The 26442-nt window shown below is 37.3% G+C and overlaps 1 protein-coding gene across 1 annotated transcript in view; it reads right to left on the bottom strand.

Moving 5' to 3' along the window:
* The window catches only part of Tmeff2 (transmembrane protein with EGF like and two follistatin like domains 2), a 264413-nt gene extending 238317 nt beyond the window's left edge, over positions 1-26096 (bottom strand). The window contains exons 1-4 of the mRNA XM_034498088.2: positions 25488-26096; positions 22973-23082; positions 16235-16364; positions 11132-11158 (exon numbers count right to left, since the gene is read on the bottom strand). Of these exons, the coding sequence (XP_034353979.1) occupies positions 11132-11158; positions 16235-16364; positions 22973-23082; positions 25488-25659 (439 nt within the window). The 5' untranslated portion in view covers positions 25660-26096. The remainder of the gene's footprint in view (positions 1-11131; positions 11159-16234; positions 16365-22972; positions 23083-25487) is intronic.
* Between the last annotated feature and the right edge of the window lie 346 nt (positions 26097-26442).

Here is a 26442-nt window from a genome sequence, read left to right as displayed (position 1 = left end):
ACTGTGAATATAATACAGAAATAACAAAAGGTTTATTTCAATGAAGAAGTTTAAGAAAGTGAGTCTTAACAAAACTAGGATTTATTTTAAAAATCTATGTGTTTTTATATAAACTTTTCCTAAATGTTTCCATTCAAAAGTTAAAACCCTAGTTCATGGTTTTCTTTTCAAAACTGCTGCGACTGGCCTTCCAGATGTTCAATATCCAAAGTTCTGAGGTCTGAGCCAAAGTAGATTAAGGGACAAACACACACACACACACACACACACACACACACACACACACAAAGGCAGCCAAGGGGTAAGATGGCTTGGTAGTCAAAGATTCCTGCTACCAAGCCTGATGACTGACTTGAAATTCTTGAAATTCCATGGGACAGAAGAAGGGAGTCATCTTATGCATGTTTCCTCTGACTTCTACAGGTGTGCAGAGGCATGGATCCATGCACACAAATGTGTGTCTGTATGCACACACGTGTGTGAATGCACACACACATTATATATATATACATATATATATATATATATACATATGTATATATACACATATATGTACATGTACATATGCATGATGTATATAGTATATATGATATACAATTATATATACACATATGTATATAATATATATTATGTATACATAATATATAATATGTATACATAATGTATATAATACACACACATACACATATACATATCTTTCATTCCTAGGCTCTGCCCAACAGTTATCTAGAACAGCCAGGTAGGCCCAGCTTGTTATAAAAGACAATGTTTGGCCTCTCTTTGCCCTCTCTGCCTCTTTTTTCTGTCTGACCCCCTCTGCTCTCTTTGACCCCATTCTCTCTCTCTTTCCTTCCCCTCTTTTCCGCTCTCCACATATTCTGCTCTCTCTCTCTCTCTCTCCCTCTGTGTCTACTGCCTTCTCAACTTCCCTTCCCATGTTCCCAAATAAACTCTATTGTATATTTACCCTTCTAATGGCTGGTACCTCATGGGGAAGATGCCTAAGCATGGGCCTGCTGCGGCAACCCCTATCACTGCATCATACCAAGCTCTACAAAACACATCCTTGGCTCCACAAAACATATTCCTGATTTTATAAAAAATGCACCACATATTATATATACATATACATGTATATAATTATATATATATATATAATTGATATATATATATATATATATATATATATATATATATATATATAAATCAGCCAATGTTTTGGCCTTTGTTCTACAAGGTCAAAGAAACCTCTCAAAAAGACCCCTGTAAGTCTGTTAAGTTACCAACCCATGATCAGAATTTATGGAGTCCCTAGATAACTCCATAATCTCCAATTTATTTTTGAATATGAGTAGGATTTAAGCAGTCCATGAGAAGGATTTCTCCATTAGTGAAAAAAAAGCACTCATGAGCCAAGTCTAAGATAGAAGAGGATGAATGTTGATATTAGAGAAGAAGACAACAGCTGATGCTGGTAGATTTTGTAAAACCTAACAGGACCACTGAGTTTTACTTGAAAGAGGATGGTGAGCCATTGCTGTACCTTAAGCAAAAGAATAATGTACTTACATAAATATTTTCTGTGCATATTCTCAGTGTGCTTAGAAGAAATGTTTCAAGAGTAAGATATCTGGGAGCAGATATTTCTGCTAAGAAGTATTTTCCAGTGTTATAGACAGGAGACGCCAAGGGGCTAAGATGGAAGATTGATGGAGGGTCTGGAAGACATAGATCTGAGAACTCCTCACCATAGGAAATCCATAGTGTGTTAATATATATCACTGAACTTACTATCTCTGACACATCCTGGCATAAGGGAGTTTTTTTAGTGAAAAGCCAGGGGAGTTTCTGGAATTGACACCTGGACATAGTTGTTTAGTATACGCATCAAAGAGCGTGAGTATGGACTTCCAGGATGTAAGTATTTGCTGTTATCCCGTACTTAAGATACAGTAAAATAACTTTATTAGTGATTCTTTTTTTTTAACTGCCATCTGTGTCTCTTTTTAATTATATTTAAAAATAACACCTACTTTGAAAGATCGCCACATTTAAGGTACAATGATGGTTGTCTTTTGAGAAACTAAACAAAATCCTGAACTTTGTAAAACTCTCCAAAATTAAAAATTAGATCACATACTATACTATGAAGGGTCAGAAATAAGGGTATTTTGTTTTCAATGTGTCATTAAGTTGCTACCAGTAGCATTTAAGTCAATATGTTAGGAATTCTACTTGCTAAAAGACTAAGTTTGCTTTGTGTGTCACAGTCTTTGGAGGGGACAGTCAGTGTCTGGAAAGGTGCTTGCTCACTCTATCCCACTGCTTGCTCGCATGACCACTGTTTCTCAGCAGAACCAGGACCAAAATGCCCATCATACTGCATTTTATGCAGACATAGATATGTTTGCCTCTTCTAGCTGATAGTACCAACATGATATTTATCTGCCACCTGCACCAAGAGAAGAAAATGATAGGACAGAGCCCCAGTTATCTATGCCCTAAAATAAAACAGTATAACAACTAGAAAATGAGAGAAAGGTTTACAGTATAGCCTATATTATTTAACCAGGCAAGAATGCATCACTTGAAATGATTTATCCATAGAACAGCTTCTCAGAGCCAACATTATTTCATATGCAGCTAATTATGCTTTTAGTTTTTTTTTCTGAGAGAGACCACCAATCAATCCACAGTAAAATGGCTTTTTTGTTTGTTGTTGTTTTCTTTGTTTTCAGAAGCAGTCCAATAACTGAGGAGTACTGGTATAATTCTTTAGGCTTCACTTGTTGAAACAGGAAGCTAACATTTAAATATATTGTTTTCTGTTTATTCCTGGATTTCTTTTAGACTCCCTCAGTGACAAGTGTGTAATTTGCCAGAGAAAATGAAATTGTTCTTTGTTAAGTACACATTGGAAATCATATGGTACAATATGTATGTACATCTAGTACAGTTTAAAAAAAAGTTATACTTTCAAATCTAAATTTGAAACCAAGTCAATGCGATTGAGCATGCATTGCAGCATGCAGAGACATTCCTTTGCCTTAAACAGTGTCTGGAAGTAAGAGAATTTTCTGCTTGCTTAAAACTATCAAATCAGTAAAACTGAATCTTAAATAAAACCTCTAACAAAAGAGAACATTTTACTTGATGACATGAAAACTAGGGTTTTAGTCACTAAAGACAACTCCCATCAAAAAAAGTTGCAGGTGGGCATATCTTGGATGGACAAGGACTCCTGCAGAGTCTGGAGAATATACCGCAGCCTCGTCAAAATCCATAACAATCAAACAACAGAAACTTTGCCTTCTTAAAATACCATATATCTTATTTGTGTGTCTATGTGTAAGTCTATGTGAGTGTGTGTGTATGTGTGCATGTGAGTGTGAGAGTGTGTGAGAGAATGTTGTATGTGAGTATGCATACAAGTGGAGTGTGTGACTGTGTGTGTGCATGTGAGTGTGTGTGAGATATGCAGCCAAAGAAACTCATCTGGCTTACTGTACAGCACCTTTTGTGAACTGCCCATGTGAGAGATGATCAGTAGTGGAATATGAAGGCCTGACTTCATCATTCCAACTGAGGACAAGCAGAGGTCCTCTTATCTTGGGGACTCCATACGGGTTGTGCTCTGGCTTTTATCTCACTGTACCAGTTTAAAATCTTTTTCTTCTTATCCTTACACCCTTTGTTTTTAGAGACGCTATTATTCTAAGGCATTGTTCACTAAACTTCAGACACACAAAATTTTAACCTCAAGATAGCTCTAACTAAAAACCTTGCTAATCATGGATGAAGAAAAGAAATCCAGGTAATTTGCTCAAGGTAGTATGGCTGGATGGTGGAAGGTTACAATCCAGTCCACACAGCCTTGAGATCCTCAAGTTGTGCTGAGAACTGCTGCCTTACCACATTATTATCACCTCCCTAATATATGTTTCATCAAAAACGTAAAGGCTACTCAATACTATAGAGAGAAAATATTTAAATGATGAGATGGAGAAAAAAGGGGAAAATAAAACAAACAGAATAGATACTAATCACAAGGTCTGGAGTGAGAGCATAATAGAGGTGTCAGACCACAACAGGACCAGCCCATGCGGTTCGTGTTCAAAAAGAACAAGTGTTTTCAGAAAAAAAAAATGTGACAACCTAAGAGGCTAAGAAGATGGGATTAGAAATTTCCCAAAGAGTCTGGGTAAAATTTATAATTTATATTAAAATAGAAAACGAGGTCTAGTGTAGTGATTGCAAATCACTGCTCTCATAGGCAGTCTATGGCTCCTTCTTTGAAGTTTGAGGACTGGGTAAGTTACCATGAATGTGTCATTGGGCTATGGTTAGGATGGCCCTCCTTCTTATCTGCATCTACGAGTTCAAAGGCTATTGTGTTTAAATACAATCATGTTATGATGGTGATCTTCATAAACCATAAAATGTTTGCAACTAATTATAGAAGTATATTCACTGATTTTAGCTAATCATATTTGGATTTTGTTAAGAACTGGAGTACAATTTCCTACCTATAGTAAAATACTCTTACTAAAAATCACAGTCACTTAGAAAAATAACACTGCTTACAGGCCTGGTGACAATATTTTTTTTGTAAATATGTCAAATTGCCTAAATTGAACTTCCGCATCTTTGTTTGGTTTTCAGTAGAGGCAATATTCCTGTCACTTAATTTTGAGAACAATTATTTTTGAGATTTTTATCAGTATTCTTTCTTCCATATCTTCTATAATTGTAGTTTCTCTGGCTGTTTCTTGTCTATCTTATGTCTCAATCCTGTAATTTTTGTTTCTTTCTAGATGAAAAGGTCCTAAGGGGCTGTGTTCCTAACTATAGAAAACTATTGGGTTCATATTTATTACCCTAGAGTCAATACTATTGTTATGTATTTGTATCTAGAGTCTTGCTAATAGACCTAGCTGACCTAGAACTTGCTGTGAGGTTCAGATGATCCTCCTTTCTCAGCTTTTCAGCATGCTAGGACCACAAGCTTGTACCATTACACCCAGTCTGGCACCATTTTAAATCATAGACTGGTAATTAAACAATTTGTTATTCTAGTTTGTCTCCCCATAGAAATTATGTTCTCAGAGAAAATAGGAGTCAGAGCAAAAGGTAACAGGAATGCCTGTAACTCTAGTGCTAATTTCTTAGAGTTCAAAGTTCTCTGCTTTAGTTTGTGATTATCTTCCCCTAAGTGGTATGAGCCTGTTTAAACAATAAGATGAATCACTCTCTAAGGAGACTAAGAGAAAAAAAGAAAAGAAAAAGAAATCTTAATAGATATCCTTCAAGCCAATTAAAAATCTAGACTGCCAGTCTCTGGATGCTGAAGCCAAACCCATTTCTGCCATACTGCACAGGATGATTAACTTTATTTCCCTGTAATTTCTATAAACCCAATTGAATTGCCTAGAAGTTTGTAGTACTCATTTTGTTCTCTCAGGCAATCTAGAACTTGAGAGACTGTCACTGCTCTATTGTAAGAACACTATGTTCTATTTGTAAAAGAAATTCATGTGTGAAATCAAGATGCCCTTCACCCATGCTCACTGCAAAGCCTTCATCCCCCTTGAATCGTCTTTCCACCACTCTGATTGCTTCTCTCCTTCTGATGGCTTCTTATGTTTTATACCCATATTGGCATCCAATACATATTCTGCACTCACTCTGCTTCTCTTTCCTTAGTCTATCTCCAAATTCTTTGTTTTTGAGGTAAAGAGAAACATGGACTCCAAACCATAGAAGATAAGATTTCAGCTGAGGTTTAGATGGTGATGTGCTCATTTCTAGGCAGAAGAGCAGCAGCTCTTGGGTGTGGAAGTTGGAAGAAAGCGTTGTTTCTGATTACTCCCTGGATGAATTGCATTGGAAGACCTCAGACCTTGTGCAATTTGATGGAATTTCTTTATTGAATCACTCTTTTGGCTGGAGCTGCTTACCATTGTCATCTGTCAAACTTTGGCTTCAGTGTGAACCCAATGGGGAGAAAAATCTTTCCCAAGTAAATTGTGTTTGCCAGACTTAACTGTGACAGTAACTGAAGAAGGCACAAGAATGCTGTTGAGGCCAGGGAGGAGTACAGAAACAAGGAAAAGAAAATTACTTACTCCTACATTAAAGCAATTTATGCAATGAATACTCATTTCTTTTATCTCCACTGTATTTAACATTTTACTTGTGCTGGGGATTATTCTCTTTTATAATCAGCATCATAATGTTTCTCATTGTATGCTATAAGGAGTATTAATATGTAATCTCTGAGCAGAATAAAATGATCATGACTGGCGTCACAGATATCAAAAATCTTACCACTGTGCCCAGGTAATAGTAGACTTCAAATCAATCGGTTCACATGAGGAAGAAAAAGACTGCTTAAAAACAACTTTCAAGCTCTCAAACTTCTTACAATAGTTTTTATCAACCCATTTTCTCAGCTATAGAAGTTGAGATTTATATTTTATTGCGATGTAAACCTTTCTTGTTGGTGCCAAATTGTATATGAAGTAAATGTTTAATTATGACAAGCCTGAGGGATATTGTATCAAGGCAACTGACAAAGAGATTTTTTCACTAAGCCAAAACAAAATATCAACTGGCTTTCTACTTTAAAAATCATCACAATATTAATTACTTTAAAAGTCATGTGAACTGTACAATACCAGATATAAATTCAATTTGTTACTGTGTATATCTAATATTAATCTACTTAAAAGTTCTCTTAGAAGCAAGGTGTTGTAATATGTGCCCGTAATATCAGAGAATGAGGCTGAGGCAAGAGGATCCCAAGTCTGAGGTCAGCTTGGAGTTAATGAAATTTCCTCTCAAGAAAACATAACAACAAAGTTTTCCTAAAAATGCAGAAACCTACAGTACTGTATGTTGGCTAAGTGCATCCATGTCCCCATGAAATAAAAATATACCTTTGCGTCTATAGCATGGATCTCAGATATAGTTTTTGATTCTACAAATGCTGTAGGCTTCTCAGAAGATGTTATTAAAAGTCAATTGTGTATTTTACATCATACATAATAGGACAGCACATCTGCAAATATTTTAGATGCTATGATTGGGTTTCATTTTGTGGATGGACTTTTTATCTTTAGGAATTTGATGAGAATATAAGCAATCCAAAAGTACTTTGGAAAGGAATGAAGGAAAAAGCTTCAAAACCTTGTGCTTATAATATAGCTTAAAGATGCAGAAAAGCAGCGCTTGAAATGATCCACTCAGCACCCACACAGCCCTAGATCTCGAGAGGAGGATGCTTGAATACTTTTTCTTCCTGCAGTATTTGTTGCCTAAGCAAATCTGTGGGTATACAGGAGGTGCTCATTCCTCCTACACAACCACTTCCCTATTTACAACACTCACTCTCCATATACATACACAGGGCACTTGACTTGCTAATTGTATTCAGCCACTTTCTCAAGTTCTCAGGAGTGTGGTCCATACACTACCTTCTAGCACATAAAACAGCAAATTATAGTTCATCTTGAGTGTTTTCTCCAAGTACAAACCAATTTATAAGGAATATTTGACACTCATGACTTTTCAAAAGGTTTTTGACCCAGCATAGAAAGAACTCTATAACTCTTATGCTTAAAATTAACAATGTAAGTTATTTTTATAAGTCTTATTTAACACCAGAAGATAAGGATAAAGATACTGAAATGGGTAAAACCACCCTTCACTATTCATGTGAGGTGGTTATCCTCCTTCATGGACCCCTTTATGGATGAACACAAAGCAAAGATTATGTTGGAGACACAGTAAGCATGTTTTCCTAACAAACTGAATGATTTTAAAAGTTTGACCTGAACAGTTAAAATAGGTAAAACCTTTCATACAATGTTAGTTTTATAGAAACTTTATATCTATTTTAATTATGATAAGAATTTTCTTCAATCATTGTAAATGACAGTTATGTCCTGTGCATATAAATAAAGCTTAAATTATTCTTAATCATCTCTAATTTTTTTGCTAATGTGCTACTCATAAAAAAAGCATAAGCCAATATAAAACAGGAAAAAATTGATGAATTTTAAAAATAAATTTATCCTTGGGGATTAAGCTCTTCATTCTTGGTAGCTACCCACGGCAAATGTTTTCAGTCACATTTGCTTATTTCACTAGTCATATCAGTGCATTCCTCAAGAATCATGTGAACTTTCTGTCAGATAAGGCATTACAAACACAGCCATCAACCTTCCATGGTACTTGCAAAGATGACCAAGTTCCTATATATTCACTCTAGAATACTCATAGCATGTTCAACCGCGTATAGTACATTCAAAGGAAGATCTTGGACTCACTGAAATCTTTTAGGATCTCTTACTTAAAAGTCAGTCCTCTTCTAAGAATGTTAGGTTCAGTAAGCCAAATTCAACGTTGACAACCCAAGAGTTATGAGATCTAAGCTCGAGTTTATCATTGGAGTTACTAGGCTATTTAAGAGTTTAAATAAAATTCAAAACTGTTAGTACCATAGAATACAATAACGTATAAGCTGGGGGAAATGCAATCTGGCCAACATCCCAGTTTTGTTTCTAATTTAAAACTTTTATTCATATTGCTAAATTTTTCAGAACATTTATTATTTCAAACATTGTAACTAATAATTCAAAAAAAAAAAAAAAAAAAAAAAAAAAGCATTTCTCAATCCGTGGGTTGTGACCCTTTCGGCAAACCTCTACCTCCAGAAATATTTACATTATAATTCATGACAGTAGAAAAATTACAGCTTGAAGTAGCATTAAAAATAATTATATGGTCAGGGACATGACAACATGAAGAACTGTATTAAAGAGTCACAGCAGTTGGAAGGTTGAGAACGAGGTTCAAAGTGTTACATGCCCTATTTCTTAAAAGTAAATATATCTCATTAATCAATTTGGTCAGATATGGATGCTCCTGTCTTTAGACCTAATATTTAGGAGGCAGAAGCAGGAGAAATGCTCTGAGTTCAAGATCAGCAACAACCTACTTAGTGAGTCTTAAAAATGTACTACTATTAAGTAGTCTATAATCGAAAAGAATACTTCAGGATAAAGAGAAAGTAAACGCAACAGAATAGTAGAAAAAAATAAACCAGAAAAAAGGTGTTTTCCATTGATGTATCCCTTTCAATATGAACCATGTGACCAACTTGTGAGAGGAAAATGATTTCCTTAAGAAGCAAAAGGTCTTATCAAGGTCAAAGGAGAGCACAAGGAACCAAACAAAGTAACAAAGGCATGGCTTTGGTTACATTTTCCTATGCCGATATCAACTGCTGAAAATTAGGAAACAGCACCTGCACTGACCACACAAGTTTCATTTTAAAAGCAAAACAAGATACATGCTGGGTGGGGAAAGCAGCTGGGGAAAAGTGTATGATGGAAATTTAGCAGGGCAGTGAAGACATTCTGAGTTCTGTGAATCATTTCTGTTTTCGTTATAATCATGCTAGCCAAAGAACAAGACTTGCTGGGTGCACAGTGGAATAGTTAGGTCTCAACAGTGCAATTGCCAGATTAGTCTGCAAACAAAACTAAATGCTCAGCAACTGTACAGAATTTTGCATGAAACAACTTACTATCAAAGCAAGATTTTAAAACTGGACTGATTTTTAAATATTTCAGTGGAGAAGCTAAAGGCACTGTGTTTTTCTATCTTTATGTGAAGACTTAATGTTTCCTAAGCTATCTCTTTCAAAGCCTCTGGGAAGATTTCTTGAGAGTTCTAAATTCATCACCTTAGGAGAAGGAGCTATTTGATTTCTTACAAGAAAGCCTGTTGAAATCGAGATGTCAGTCCAGAGCCCTGGACCATCAGACACAGTTTGTATTTGAGCACTGACTTCTGCTCAGTTTTAGCCTGGGCTCCAAGGTGCAACTCTGTGCTCTCCAGGTGTAGCTTATTTGAACTAGTGGCGCCTTTCTCTCTGTAAAACTCAAGTTTCCCAAGCTACATAAAATGTGCACCATTGAGTCTCTAGCTTCCAGAACACAAAGCGTTCTAAGTTTCATCACCTTCCCTATTTACTGAATAATAATATAATTAGTTTATACAGCCTAAGAAATCATTGAGACAATATTTATATTTCAAATCCATTTTTGTTTTATTAATCTTATAATTATATCTTGGGTTTTGTTTTTTATTTGTGTTCTGTAGATAAAAGTGGCAGTTGGGATTTCATTTGGAAAAGCATTTAGGATATTTACAAGGACATTTAATATAAAAATAATTATTCCTTCGGTTGTAAACATATCTGATGGGACTTACAAGTTTTCTACCTTTCTCTCACATACTTCTTCAAATAGAATTAAGCAATCAAAGCATACTTCTTAGCTGGCTGGGCGTGTTAGGTTACAACATATATGCTAAGGGTTTGTTTTGTTTTGTTTTGTTTTTGTTTTTGTTTTTTTTTTGTTTTTTTTTTTGTTTTTTTTTGGCAGAGGTAGGTAGATCTTTGCGAGTTCAAGACCAGACTGGTCTTCACAGATAGCTCAGTGTCTGCCAGGGCTACACAGTGGACTCTTCTCAAGCAAAACAAAGCAAATAAAAATATATCACATTTTAGTACCGTTCACATTGTATTGATTTCATCAGGGAAGAAACGATGTCTTTGACTTAACTTTTGTTTCATGTTTTTATTTTCATGAACTAATATGTCTTGACTTAAAATTGTGATATGGGAAGTTATTTACAGGTTAATGTTAGTACTTGTTGGTTGAGGGCAATATTATATATTTTGAAATGAAATATTTAAAATTTTTCTTCTTGAATTCTTTCTGTCTTACTAAACATGTCGACAAATTTGTATGTGTTTCAACACTGTTTGTATCTGTTTCAAACTCAGCACAGCACACAAGGAAGTGTGTGAAGGAGGAAAGTGAAATGAGATGGGTGTGATTCCTGAGTAGTCCAAAAAAACAGGCACGGCAGATACAACCACCAAAAACATATACAGCAACCAAACTAACCAGAAAACTTGTCATGTAGCTTTTCTTTCTTAAAATCCAAAATTTAGGTTTTTCTTAGATGTCTGCTTTGGAATAATATCTATCAACAAGAACCCACAATAGCCCACAGAAACATCCAAATACAAAAAGAGAGCGGCAGCTCCTCCTACCTCCATCTCCAGATCCCGATCCTGCATCTGGGAAGGAAAAAAGAAAACAGTTGAAAAACATACTCACTTGAAAAAACATTAAACAATGAGTTTTCAAGGTTAGGCTTCCTCTCTTGTTGCCAATCTTATCAGTTTGAAACAGGGTCTTTGTAACACAGGATGATTTACAGCTTGCTCCCCCTGCCTTCACCTCCTGAGTGTGGGGAGCACAGGCCTGCACCATCAGCTTGCTCACTATCTCAACACTAAAATGTCATTAATGTGAAAACTTGTAGCATTTAATCTGCTAATACACAGTTTTCTCAATTTAATCTAATTTCTATTGATATAATATATAAGTAAGATATTATTTTTCTTCTTAAGTTTTATGAAACCTGTATCATACAGCTTTGGGGAAAGCCCTGCTTGAACATGGGAAGTCCTCCCAGCTTTAATTTTGATCAGGCTGAATTCAGAAGCTTTGACATGAGGAGATGCTTCTGTCACTGCATCTCATCATGTCGAACAGTGTGCGTGCTAAGGCTTGTTCCTGTACATTGCTTGTAAACAAAAGAATGATAGTAAAGGGAGCACTTTTTTGGGAAGAGGGGCTGATTGATGCCACACTGGCTTAGGACTCTATCTTCAGCTTACTTGGCCTTTGTGCTTACAGTGGAACAGTGTCTAGGAGATACTGGCGCAAAGACACCTGCACTGTTGCTTACTCTGCTTCTTCATGCCTTCCCTTCCAAGTCACTACAACATGTAGATACAACAAAGGGGTCTCTTTCTGAGAACATGGATTCCAGAACTACCCAGTGCCCTGGTCTGAGTCAAACTTTTGAGTTTCTATCTGTTCCTAAATGTAGACATTATCCTTTCTCCGCTTATTTCTTTGAATTCGAAAGAAATCTCATTGTGCATTTCTACTGTTAATTCTAGGTAATAAGGCAACATTGGTAGCCTTCTTCAGCCATGCTGTTACTATTCTACATTGGAATTGCACCCAGGATTCAAGACTTACATAAAAATTCCCCTCTATGAGTTTTTCCCTTGGAGTTTAGTTGAATTAATGTAACACATTTCTTCTTCTTGCTGGGCTCTTTGAGATCTTGTGGAGACACACTACATAAAATAGCCCAGGGGTATAAAAATCTACAGAGCTGATACTTGTGGAAGAACGGGTCAGTCTATAATACGTGTCCCCCTCTGTGGCATTGACAGTGGAGCAGCAGTGGAACAGTAAGTCTTGGTAGCAACTCAGAGTAACTAACGCTGTATTATACAAGAATATCATTTCATTCATTAACTACCATCATGACTTTGGGCCATACACTTTACCTAAAGGCAATGTAATGTTTATTTTATATATATATATATATATACATATATATGTATATGTATATATATATATATACACACACATATATATACACACACATATGTATATATATGTATATATATGTGGTGTTAAGAATAAATGTATATTCTTATATATTTATGTACTATATAGTAAAATATAAAAATATTAAATATAAATATATTTAAATATATATTTCTTAATAAATACATATTTCTTAACAAATACACAACCAGCTTATGGCTGCAATTTTACGGTTTGAAGCCAAATCAGAAAAATACTTCACCAGTTAGAACACATTCATTAGTTACAGCACTGCTTCTTTGGGGTAGAATAGTGCTTGGATGGCCAACATGTGCTAAGTTTCCTCTGAGCATACTTTCATATGTAAGATTTTAATTGGCTTTGAATTAATTTGAAAGCTTACTTCACTGTTACTTTTATTCAAAGAGACCAAGTCACAGCTGTCCTGAATTGGGGTATCACATCTTGTCTATATGCTTACAGCATATGAAGTCTATTTCTCATTTTTTGCTAACACTAGGAACTTCCATCCGGCAGGACCCTCTTGTGATGCTTGTCCCTCTAAATTTGACTATGACACACATAAAGAGAATAGTACCCATGTTTATAGGCTCCAGGTTGCTAAATGACAAGCAGAATCTTAGGCAGCCTTCCTAAACTTATTCCTTCTGTTTAACAAGTAAATAATAGCTTATTTTAAATGTGTGAGCACAGTCTGGAGTACAATCATTAAAATGTTAAGAAAACATTTTGCCTATTGATTTTTAGGATTTTTCATTAATATATATGCTTGGGAAAAGTCAGGGAAAAAATAGGAGTGTTTTGGATTTTATCTCCCACATGTTTCTAAAACTTCAAGAGATTTTATCCACATGATTAGTGTTTGATTTGACCCAGATTAAATAGCTAGGGAAGAAAAGGAGGCTAGATGGGAAAATGACCACTGTAGTCAACAGTACCATTATGAAATACTTATGGGAAGCGTTAACGTTTTCTCAACTGCAGGATGAGTCATCATGGCAAGCCAGAAATAAGTAGACTAAGAAAGTTGCAGTGAGGCAGATACATCTTGGCAAGAAAGGGATACTATTGGACAAGAATCTGGGCTCTTTATCAACTCCATTCTTGCAAGGCAAGACGTTCAGCTGACAGTGAGACTGGCTATGAGGAAGCCACCTTCTGGATTAAAAAAAAATTCAGTGTTCTCCAGTCACTTATTCCCAGAGAATACAACTTGCCACCTCCACTCAGTGTCAAAGAGCATTACAAATAAATAGGAAAATTATAAAGATAAGTCAGAACTGCAATTTATTTGTCGTCAGGCCTGGCTAGTCACTTGGTTTCTCCATCACTGCTCAGACCAAAACCCTTTTAGATTCACTAGTCAACAGAAGATGCATTCAGCTAAACTGGCTGACTAATTAAATCCTGCAGAAATCTAAGTATGCAAATGAGGTAAGGACAGCTTCTTCGATTGTGATTAAATTTTCTACTTGGCTAAGTATTTATTTTCATAGTAAAAGCAGCACACTGGGGACTAACATGAATAGTCTTGAATGAATCGGAGTGCGTAGACTGACAGGACCTCAGAGGCTGGAAGAAAGAATACCATTTTTGGTACCAGCTGCCATTTGCCACAGCCGTAGCTCCTGGTCCGGTTGGTTGTTATGACTGTTTTCTACCTGTTGGTCCTCACTGGGTGATGGACACGTTACTCAGCTGTTCTGGATCATCATCATAAACAAAGATTTGCACTGCTCCCTGCTGCATTCACTAAAACCTTCTTGAGGTCCAAACGTTTTATGTATTTCTTTTTGATTAATTCTAAAGTAGTTGTTCTTCATTGTTTTGTCCTTTGTTACGGATAGGTGATTTATGTTCGCAGTTTGTTTCTTAGTGCTTTTTCTTATGCCCCAACCCCTACTCTTAGGCTGGCCTCTGGTTCTCCTCCTGCCATACGACCTGCGCACTTGCCTCCTCTTTTACACACACAACTTACTACATGCCAAGCAGCAATAGCCTGCTCTGCCAAATCTATACTGACCACAGGCACTGTGGTTGGCCATCCTGACTAGAATCCAGATAGGTCATTAGTATCCGAGGGCAAAGAACCATTCAGAAAAGACCCCTTTACAACCAGCACAAAGTCAAGACTGCATCACTGTAGCTGATAAATTTCCCTGGTTCACTATCCTCTGCGCCTTCTGGAAACTGTGATAATAAGCAGGAGACCTTCAAAGATCAGTCACCCCTAACTGTAAGGAGGCTGAAGACAGTCTTCCAAGGAACCCAAGACTTTGTTCTTAATCATTGTACACCCTACCTCAACAAACAACACATACTTCTCATGTTACAGCCTAAAATAGAAAAACCTGTTGTCCCAGAGGGACTTTTACAGAAGATTCTCTAACACTATTCTGGTTTTGTTGTTGTTGTTGTTGTTGTTGTTGTTTTTTAAGATCTATTTATTTAATGTATATGAGTACACTGTAGCTGTCTTCAGACATTCCAGAAGAGGGTATCAGATCCCATTACAAATGGTTGTGAGCCACCATGTGGTTGCTGGGAATTGAACTCAGGACCTCTGGAAGAGCAGTCAGTGCTCTTAACCACTGAGCCATCTCTCCAAACCCTATTTTGTTATTTTTGAAAGAATGTTTCCTACTGAATTATCATTTTTCCTGAACTATGAACTTCCAGAGAGATTTGTAAGCAACTCTAGTGATCCTGATGTGTTATTGTTTATTTACGACAGGTGCCTGTGACCTACACTGCACTTGGTTCGACCTTAAAGCATCGCCGTCCTAAGCAGGCTTTGCGTAACTGCATTTTCTTTGAATCTGCTGTTGCTTTATTTCTCTACCTGTAAGTTTCTGGGTTTCACACACACACACACACACACACACACACACACACACACACACACACACGAGAGGGGGGAGCAAGAGAGAGGGAGGGAGAATAAAAATAAAACGCAGGGAAAGAAAAGCAAATAGCAAAATAAAACAAATAACCTTGAAAAGCTAAGAAGATTATAGGCTTCCTTCCTTCCTTCCTTCCTTCCTTCCTTCCTTCCTTCCTTCCTTCCTTCCTCCCTCCCTTCCTTCCTTCTTTCCTTCCTTCTTTCCTTCCTTTCTTGTTTACTTCCTTCCATCATTCTTAGAACAACACAAATAAAGAGTGCTGTAGAATCTGAGTTTAACTGTGTCAGAAAGACAGATGTTAGTGTAAATTATTCACACTGCCAATGCACTCTTCAGTATGATCTGCTAAGTGGTAACCAGCACATCTTACAGTTAAAATCTACCATTAGTGCCTCCACAAAAATACTTGTTAACTTCAAAACTCCAACCTGCAAAGGTACACTCTAGAAGATAGCCCTATTTCTCAAAGGAACAATCAACTGAACAAACGAAAACATCTATAAATTTGATATGTGAACACTCAACTCAGATTTCTAATTATAATTTATTCAACTGTCTGCACTTCAGTAAACAACATATGTATTTAAATATACCAGTTGTCCATTGATGCATTTCTTGTCTTTTACAGACATATTTAAAATAAAAAAAATCACAATGTACAAAAATGATGTACAAAAGAATAAATGAAATCCCAAGTTCACGCATGGGAAGATTTTTGTTGTTGTTGTTGTTTTGTTTTTATTTTGTTTTTTTCGAGCCAATAGGATACAAGAAGCCATTGGATTCACAGTCCATTTCAGGAACACTCGTGCATACCTGTAGCACAGGATCCTTCTGAGACCACAAGTATTTCACTCTGCTGTTTGCAGGCAGCTTGCCTCAGGTAGCATTCATTCTGGTAGCTCTCTCCATTGGAGCCACACACAGGCACATAGTCACTGTTACACTGAGGGACAAAGAGAGAAAAACAAACACACAAACAAAAAGCTACAGTTGTTATTGGATTCTGCATTCCTCAAACATCCTAACCCCAAGGAACCATTTTCAAAACAAAACCACATCTTTTGGTTTTCAGTGATCTCAAGTTGTTGCTTTGTAAGTGCCTGTCGTTGAAAGTTGATGTCAAGTGGACCAATTGGTCTTTTGATTCAGAGAGAGGCAACACAAGTATCTAAATTAATTAGGTGATTCCAAGAAAGTGACTGAGCCATTAGCACACAAAAGATGTAACAACAAACATACCACTATTATTTATTTGTTTTCATAAGCTATTCTTGCTAACTTCTTCGGGTGAAAATAAACAACTCAGCCACGTCAAGTTATTAAAATCAAGGCTGAAGGCTATCTTTGTTGGCAGCAGAAATATTTGGCTAAAATTTCAAAACTATAATAACAAGATAAAATATCCAGATACTTCTTGGTTATTATTTTTCTATTAATTTTTAATCTTGATAAATTAAGGAATGTTCAGATAAGTTGATTTTTTATTACATTTTATCATTAAATCTTTGTATAGTCATAGAGACAAAGTATAAAAGCAAGATTTTGAAATATAGAGGGAAAACTTTGACCATTGGTACACTTTATATCAAATTTGTTGAATATTCCAAACTATCGCGATTCATATCTGTTTGAGAACAGGAAATGCTCATTTTTAGAATAACCTCATTACCAAAAACTACATATTTTTACAATGGAAATTAGACAACCTACTGGCTACTGCCATCATATTATAATCGCACTCTAAGGCATTAGAGATACTTGGCTGTGCCCTATACCTGCTAATTACACCAGGATGTGATTATCTGCTGATTACTACTACTGATGCACTTCATTGTTTAATTATAACAAATGAAATGATCAAGATGATTATTTATCAAGGCTTGCCTATGCCAGAAACACAATAAGGAAAACCATGCATGCAGATACATGTGAAAATGCTTTCCTGTTTACTACTGTTAATTAAAATGTTTGAACTTGTGACGTGCTAGAAATTTACAATTCATACAAAATAAATCAGCAACCTATCCAGGTAGCAAGAAAATTTTAATATGCATGTCTATATTTTTAAAAGTCTATCACATGTAAATTTTAACTCAAGGGCTTATGCCAAAGAATAAAAAATAAAACTGGCATAAGGTAAGAATTTAGTCTACAAAAGCTTGAGACGCATTTTTATGCCGTGATTTCTTACATTATCTGTGCCCTTTTATTCACAACTGCCTGTTTAATCCTCTTTTTTTCACTTTTACATAATAAGAGCTTAGTCATTCTTTAAATTTATTCATTTATGTACTTATTTTGTGTACATGTAAGTTTGGGCATGTGCTTGCTGCCTCAGGTATGGGTTTGTGCCTGTGTGCGGAGGCCAGATGTTGACACCAAGTGTCTTTCTCAATCACTTCTTTATCTTTGTTTTGAGTCCAGACTTCCCCCTGAATTTGGAGTTCCCAGATTCAACTAAGCTGGCTGTCTTGAAAGCTCCTGCGAGGATCCTGTGCCTGCCTCTCCATTCTGTAATCATAAATGTGCACTGTGATACCCATACTTCTACATAGGAAATGTGGATTAAACTCAGGCCTTCATGCTTCCACATTAATTACTTTATTTTCTAAACCATTTCCCAGTCCTCCACCCAGACAATTTACATGTAATACAAATCAGTGCTTTCTAAATGGAAGGCACATGAATCTTGCCCTTGATCTATCACTGAATAATTTAAATACTAAATTTTGCTAATTGACATTTTTTTTCAGACAGTAAATCCAAATTTTATGGGATTCGTGTTACAATTGCTAACAGCATGATTTACTACGTAATTTAGAAATCTTCATCTTTATTTCTATAATTAATAGTTAGATATTCTGGATACCTGGTATTCATTTAATAATTCTATCACCTAGGTATACTGTTGGTTCATAGACTCAACATATTTATATAGCTACATATAAAATTGATTTGATTCTGATCTTTGGTAATCTATTGCTACTATTTAACTAAATAAGCAATCCTCTTATGATAGGTAATACCTATGGACTGGACATTTTGATGAGCTCTCCATACATATACATATGTTTTAAATTATATTTGATTAGTGACAACTATAAGACAGAGTATCTCCAGTGCTATTCAGGGCAAAGACAACATAAAAATGACAGTAATGTTTTGAATTTTCCAATGAGAAATATTAGAGAATGAAAGAACAAATAAAAGTGGTGAGAATTTCATATGCATGACCAGGAAGACAAATGGATGGTCAAGTATTAGATAAATATGCAGTGTTCAGGATCTGAGACAGGAGAATGGACTTTAGGGGTTCACCAAGCTACGGTGGTATCTGATGACTGGAGGAGAGGAGGAAGGTAAGACCTAGTAACAATAGACAGTAGACTGCCTTACCTTCTCTTTAGATACATGGTAGCTAATATTCATGTGTATGACTGTTTTGTTAGCCTCTCATGGTTAGGTTTGGCATTCTTGCCCCTGGTTATCTTTTAATAACTAAGTTTAGCAACATTTGGTGTACAGATTGTTTGTGTTCACATTTTCTTCTGCCTAACATTGTTTTTTGTTGTTCTTCTTTCTCATGTGCTTTAGAAAGTTTGTCAAATAGAGGGCTAGTGGACGGGGCAGTGAGGTTGTGTATTATTATCTTTGTCAGGTGCTATGACACAGGTGCTGATGATATCAGGTGCTGATATACATCTTAAAATAGTGAATAAACTGATGAAGTGCTCATGTCATTTCTGGGGGATGCATGCAGTAAGCCAAATGTGAACAGTGCTTAAAACAGAGATGCCAAGTTCCATGCAGAAGCCAAAAGGGGGATTTGTGAGAGCTGAGAAGAGCTTAGCTGCAGATTATCAACACAATGTTTTTGGCCCTTGGTACCATGACTTGCACTCATTAAAACGGAAACCACAAGAGGACAGGGATACTCTTAGTCACTAACACTCGAGGGTGGATGCCTAGTTCTGTTTTTCTTCTGTCTCTCACTGTCTTTATATAGGTGTTGGTATGCTACTTAGTATTTAAACTTTTGTAAGTTTCTGAAGTGATGAATTGAGATACATATGGAATTAACACAGATTTCAGAGCACAAGTTTTATTGTAAACATCATCTATTAAATGGAAATTATCTGACATTCATGGCTTGGTTTTAATAGCAGAATTACAACCTAGCATTCACAGTGAAGTACCATGTTTTCAGAATTAGAAAACAATCAAGTTGCGCTGACCCTCTGTATGAGAATTGAAAAACTGCCTCACTGAAATGCACCGAGTTCTTAAAACTGGTTGTGGGGCAGTCATGACATTGTTCATGGTCTGAATAAGGGGAAAATAGATTTTTATTCACTGACTAAAGACTGCAAAGTCATCTGGTTAACAAAAACAAAATTAAGACATGGTTATGGTTAAGTCTATAAGTGTCTGTGTTATATAAACTTCTAAGAGGAATTTATGGTTCCATTTTCCTTATGATTTTAAAACATCTGAAGTTTATTTTCCAGATATGTGATTTCAATAAAAACGACTTGTCCCCAAGGTTCCACATTACTGAAGACACTCATACACTACCTTAATGGATTCAACAACTTGGCCAGGGAATAAAAAAGACGAAAAATTTGTCATGTGATTAAATGCTTGTTTGGTTAATATGGATTTTAAAGCTGAAAATTCAGCATCTCAAAGCTATATGTGACTTAAGTTTTATCTATCGCCAGCACCTTCCACAGAGTCTGGCATGGAGAAGGTTCTCAACAGATGTTAAGTGAGTTCTGTTATATTCTGTTGTCAAAGGCTGAGGAAGAATGGCTTAAGATATAAAATAATACTTTTTCAGAGAATAAAATGTTTAAAAATCTACATGTGTTGCTCTTTGACCATTCCAAAAGTGACTTTTATTTCTTCAGAACAACATCTTGCATGTGTTATGTCAGTGGTTTTTAAATGGGCAGGTCTTTGACGCTGGTGGATGTGACTGTAACGCTCCATGTCAGATCATTAAAGAACATAGGTTTGACTTGGCTTCTCTCCTCTTTCTGGATGCTTCCCCTTTAAACCCAGCCATTGCGCTATGTCAAAGCCCAAAGTACAACACAGCCCATGCAAAGATTCAGAGGTGGAGAGGAACCGAGCTCCAGAGATGATGGTCAGACATGAATTAGAGCCCTGAATTGAGCATGCCTTGAGTTACCTCCCCTTAACCATGACAACAGAGAGTGAAGATAAGTGGTTTTGAGGAAAATTTTGAGCAGCAGTAGTAACTGAACATTTTTAGATAAAAAAAAACATAGATTTCAGACTATTTCAGAATTTGGATTTCTGGGTTACAGATGTTCCACTTATATTGCTTTGATTAGTAATTATTGTCTATAATAAACTGACATTGCTGTTGTCTTATTAGAATTTTCATTTGAATACTTAGTAATATTGAAAAATTATAATTGATGCACTTAAATATATCATTTGGTTTACTGTGTTTCATACTCTAGAAAAACAAAACAACAACATGAAACCCTGAAGACTGGGAAGAAACTAATTCAAGAAGCTCCTAGATTAACATAGTTTATTTCATGCAAATTGTACAATTTTATTTAACAATCAGCTTGGTTTAGACATTCAATAATTCTGATACATATATAAAGTCTAAATTTGCTGCTAGAAAGATGTCTTTTTTTACTCTTAAAATACCAACTATTCTAAAACACATTAATATCAGTATAATCCAGTAGGAATAAGGGAATACATTTATATTTTCTATTCAAATTTTCATTTATTATTCCCAACCTATTCCACGATTGCTTAATACATACTGGCTGGCCAATGTATGAAAAGCACAAATGTCTTGACCAATAAAATTCTCTGTGGCGGCTAAAAACCAAACACAGTTTTTAAATAAGAAAATGATATGCTTTCATTTTGTGCATTTTCCCATTTAGAAGTATACCAGTTTCTTTTATTTCTTCCAGGTGTAATAACAGACACACAAACATCTAATTTGAGGAATGTTCTTTGTGAACCATTTTATGCTACCTACAAGTTTATTTACTGTATCTATCCCTGGCTACAAAAGTAAGAGAAATGCATGCAAATTACAAAATTTAAAAAAAAAAAAAAAGGCTATAAAATTCCATGGGCGTGATTTCTCCAACTAGTTTTTCCAACCTCTTTGATTATCATTTGTAAAAATTATAAATTGGGAATTTCCATGCTCTGTTTCCTTCCTGGAGCTTTTCACTCACTGTGGAGGAGACCTTAAAAGATGATGCCACAAGTATGTGATCTGGACTGATGCATCTCTAAAGCCATGGCAATGTCGTTGGCCACTTTAAGCTACCAATAAGCTTGCTCAAAAAAGGAGGAAAAACGCGCAAGGAGCTTTAACTTCTCTAAAAGTATCTCAATACATATTTAAAGGTGAATTTTCTTATCTGCCTCACCAAGATGTTGGGTTAAGTCCTCCGTATTCACTATTAAGCCAATCTTCAATATTGTACATTAAATCAGATGTTTAAATATGACTTTGTGTTTCTATGTTTTCAGTAGCTTTCATTTTTTTTCTTGTAAATTTGGAAGTATCCCTGATCTTGTTCATAGTTTTATTTCTATGCATATTTCCTGTCTCAATTTAAATTAGATGTCAATGTTTGTTTTAAAATGCAATTCAATAATAATCAAGTAGGGTATAAGGTAGTAGTTCAACATCCAAGTTATTTGAGGCTATATATTATTATATGAATATTTTGAAAAGAAACAAACTCCAATAATTTCCATAGTGGAAAATAGGATAAATAATGATTGTAATAACAACAATGGCAGCATCATTTTAAGTTAGTTTTGACAACTTTGATGATAATTTCCTTGTAAAAGTATACTTTTCTAACTGTTGAAAACCTCTCTGACACATGACAACGTCCGCCGTTCTCCTGCTTATGAACCAACGTGAGGCCGTATGTGCTCATATGAGTTCTGAGGAGACTCTGTAGTTGTTTAATGTGCTATTCTCAAAATCTTTAATGTATACGAGCTTCATCATTTTCAAACTGGCACAGTAGTTTTGGAGTGACCTTAATAGAGTTTAACATAAAATTGTATCATATTGACAATATAAGGAAACCAAAACCCATCGAAACAAACAATATAATAATAATAATAATAATAATAATAATAATAATAATGACAACTTGTGAAGAACAAAAGTGCAAATCCACACCTGTTAGCCACTGACTACGTTGACAATTATCCTCAGTTAACTGACCTATAAAATGCACACACCAGTGGCTTAGGAAGACATATCTTCTATCCATATCTAAAAAGTAGAACCTGAAGCTTATCTACTCTCAGTGGCATTTTTTGTCTAGGTCATACACAGGTCTGTATAAGGCATATGTCATCTTGACATCAGTTTTCTCTCTTGGCAGTATTTTTATTTGATGCTAGCCTCCCTTTGAGTCTGTAGAGTTATAAATTGTCAAATAATAGGTTGTACAAGAAGCTCACTGCCTTGCAGCCTCTTTAATGAATTGAAGATACAAATATCAGATATCTTACCTTGAACTGACAGACGCAAGTCACAGTGTCTCCAATCCTTAAACATTCCCCGTCAAATTTACAGGTGTTGGTATCACACAGGAAGAGATCATTTTCTCTGTCATCATAACCTCGTTTAAAAAGAATGTTCCAGTCACTTCAAAATGTTATAATTTTTAAAGAGAACTCTATTTTGTAGCATGAACAGAATTTTTCTAAAATTTAATTCCAACAGCCACAAGTTTGCCTTCTACTAATAACCTCAAAATCTAGTGATCAATAATAATTCATATTTTTACAGCTATTTACTTGTAAATTCTCTTTCAGTATGATCTTTTGAGCATGCTTTCTCAGATTTAGTTTAGACTAACAGTGACTGTGTGAAGGGAAGTTTGATACTTGCTTCTCTGCTTTCTTATTACTTTTTTTCTCACTAAGTAGGGTATTATCAGTGATCCAATCTCAATATTTAGGAAAAGATTTGATGACTGTCTTTGGATGCCATTTTACTATTTCTCTGCCTTCAATTGCTTTTTGCTTTGAGATCTGAAATGACCCTTATTTACAATTTCTCCAGACAAAGATGAAGCAAAATCTCAATAATAAAGATAAACAGACTTGGTGTTTTCTGTGCAGGTCTCTCTGATTCAAAGGAAGATTGATCACCTTCAAGTTAATAGGGATGGGAGGGGGCTGCCAAGTTCTCCCCAACCTTCCTAGAAACACAGTTCTTCCTTTTAGTTAGTGCACACAGCTGTGAGATACCTGGCTCACATGCATTTCTTCATTGTCAATGTCATATTTAAGCAAGTTGTTCCTAATACCAACATCAGTTAAGAATGAAACAAACTAGTCATGTTGGACTATGAATATATCAACATTAGCTATGATCAAATCTTAGGGATGTTATGTTCCCAAGTGGAATTTATTCTTTTAAAAATAGCATACATGAATGCAGAAACCAAGAATAAGTTAGAGACATACAATGCCAAATTTAGAAATTACCAAAAGCAGAACTAAGTCAGTCTACTGACCCAAATCTAATAGGACTGTACATTTAAACTTGTCTTAACAAAGGTTAAACTGGAGTGGTGCATATTAATTATTTGTCTCTTAGTATTTATATTAGTCCTCCCTTAGAATTGTACATGCCTCCACTTATAGGATATACTTAATAATCACATCCTCTCAAAAGTTACACACACTTCCTTTCAGTTACATATCTCCAAAGGCCACCTTATTCAAAGACAGACTTAACGGGGAGAGGAATTTATTTACATAAAATTAAATGTTATAAACACACTTGCTAAAAGGAGACCAGACTAGACCTTGGGGACAATGCCCATGCATGTTTATAGAGTTTAAAATGCCAAAGAAACCACACTACTATTCTTCAGGTATACTAAAGTCTCTGATACTGAAATGTAAAATCAGTCAGGAAGAGTGCAGTAACTTAGATCATTGGGCCTCTTTCATTTACAGGCTTCAGTAGCATGCAGCTGTCAAGCTTTAGTATTCTGATGGAGACTGAATGAGTAAGAGGACTGCCTGACAATGAAACCCAGTGCAGAAGTGAAGGGGTTGGAACCCTCCGCCATGGTAGGGTCACTGTGTTCTCAGAGGAGAGTCTATCAGCCCTGGGGCATGCCCATTCTGGCGTGGGGGCGGGGGACCTGTGATTGCTTCTTTCTCAACTTCTCTCCTCCACATAGGAGCTTGGGGGAAGCTAGGATGGGCATCCTTTGGCTACAAAATCAACCTCTTTCAAAATCAATGGCGTTTGCAGCCAAAGAGAGAGAGAGAAGGGGGCGAGGGGGATGGGGTGAAAGGAGAGAAGTAGGGGCGGGAGAGAGGGACGGCGGGGAAGAGGGAGGGCGGGAGGGAGGGAGGGAGGGAGGGCGCAAGAGAGAGAGAGAGAGAGAGAGAGAGAGAGAGAGAGAGAGAGAGAGAGAGAGCTAGGGCTAGGGAGGTATAGACAGAGGAAGCTGGGGGGGGGGGGCAGAGGCAGAGACAGAGACACTGACTCTGTCCCTGGAAACTTGCCTCAGAATTATCTGTAACCCAGTGCTGACTAGAAACCCACCCCCCCACCCCCCCGCATTCAGAAACACTTTCGGCAGGAATTAACAGTTTCCCTCCTGCAGTCATCATTTGATTTATTGCTTTCTCGATTGTTCTTTCTCATAAAGTTATTTCTCGCACATTCAGGCTAGACTTTTTTTTTTTTTTAACGATGGGAAATATTCTGCGTTAGTGTTTCCTCCAGAATCGAGAACCCAGAAAACTACCTCTTTAGTATTTCTCTAAATCCTCCAGTTTGAGGAGGGCAAAAATCTAAGGTTCCCCACACCTGTACTTTGTTCCTATCCCAGCACGCCCAGCCTTAGATGAAGCAGTTCCCAATGTTTCTCAGGATTGAGGTGGGAAGTCCTGGGTTTCAGGCAGTAGCTGGACAGACGCACGCGAGTGGACAGGTCTGTTCAGGTTCCGCGCTTCTGAGAGGTGAAGGAGTAGAGGGCTGAGGGTCTGGACTTACCGGAGCAGTTCCAGCCGGTGGGCGTTTGGCAGTCACTTAAGGAGGTAGGGAAAGCAGCGAGTTTCACCGGGCGGGCTATGATAAGCAGCGTCACGGGCAGCAGCAGCAGCCAGCAGAAGCCCTCGCAAAGTGTCCAGCTGCTGCACTGCCGCGGGGACTCCCACAGCACCATGACTACTTCGCGCAACTCTGCAGCAACCAACGGCTTCTGAAGAACACGGGATCGCTGGGGCCAGGCAGCGGACTACAGAGCATCCCGCGGACCGCGGCAGCAGAGGGGGCGGCGGCAGGGACAGCCGGCGTTGAGGCTGCGGCCAAAGGAGCGCATGATCTCCGGAGTTTCAGCAACATCCAGTGACCGGGCTCAGCCTGCGGAGCGAGAGGATAGTCCGCTGAGAAGCTGAGCCCCAGATGCGGGGAGCTACTGCCATAAGGAACAGAGTCTGGGCAAAGGAGGAACAGGAGACCGAAACCAGGGTGCAGAGAGGAGGCGACCAACCGGCCGAAGAGAGGAGCGCGACCAGACTGGGTGGATGGACAGTCACAGCGCTCCGCAGCCCGGCCGCCGCCTCTCGCGCTCTGCCGCCCGCATCCCTCTGGCGTTTGGGAAGCAGCAGGTCCTTAGCCCGCCCGGGGTCACGTGGGAAGCAGCCGTCGGACTCTGATTGGCGGAGCGGGATGCAGGTCCCGGGAGGGAGGGGTCGGTGAGGAGGTGCAAGGAGGAGGCAGCCACTGATGCCACAGATGGGCTAGCTCTCTAGGCTCTAACCCGAGTGGGGCTAGGCGGGGATGGCTCCTGGGAGAAGCTCAGGCTTCAGGGCGGCTACTCCCACGCTTTTTCATCCCACTTGCCTGGCTGCTCTGCTCCAGGACGCCCCCTACTGTGTGCGAGGTCCCGGCTTGCTCCTCTCTTCCGTGCGTGACCCCGGGCTGCCAGCACCGGTTGCGGCTGGGT

Source organism: Arvicanthis niloticus, chromosome 3, assembly GCF_011762505.2.
Source record: "Arvicanthis niloticus isolate mArvNil1 chromosome 3, mArvNil1.pat.X, whole genome shotgun sequence".
Lineage (NCBI taxonomy): Eukaryota > Metazoa > Chordata > Mammalia > Rodentia > Muridae > Arvicanthis > Arvicanthis niloticus.
This window is presented reverse-complemented; position numbering and strand designations above follow the sequence as displayed.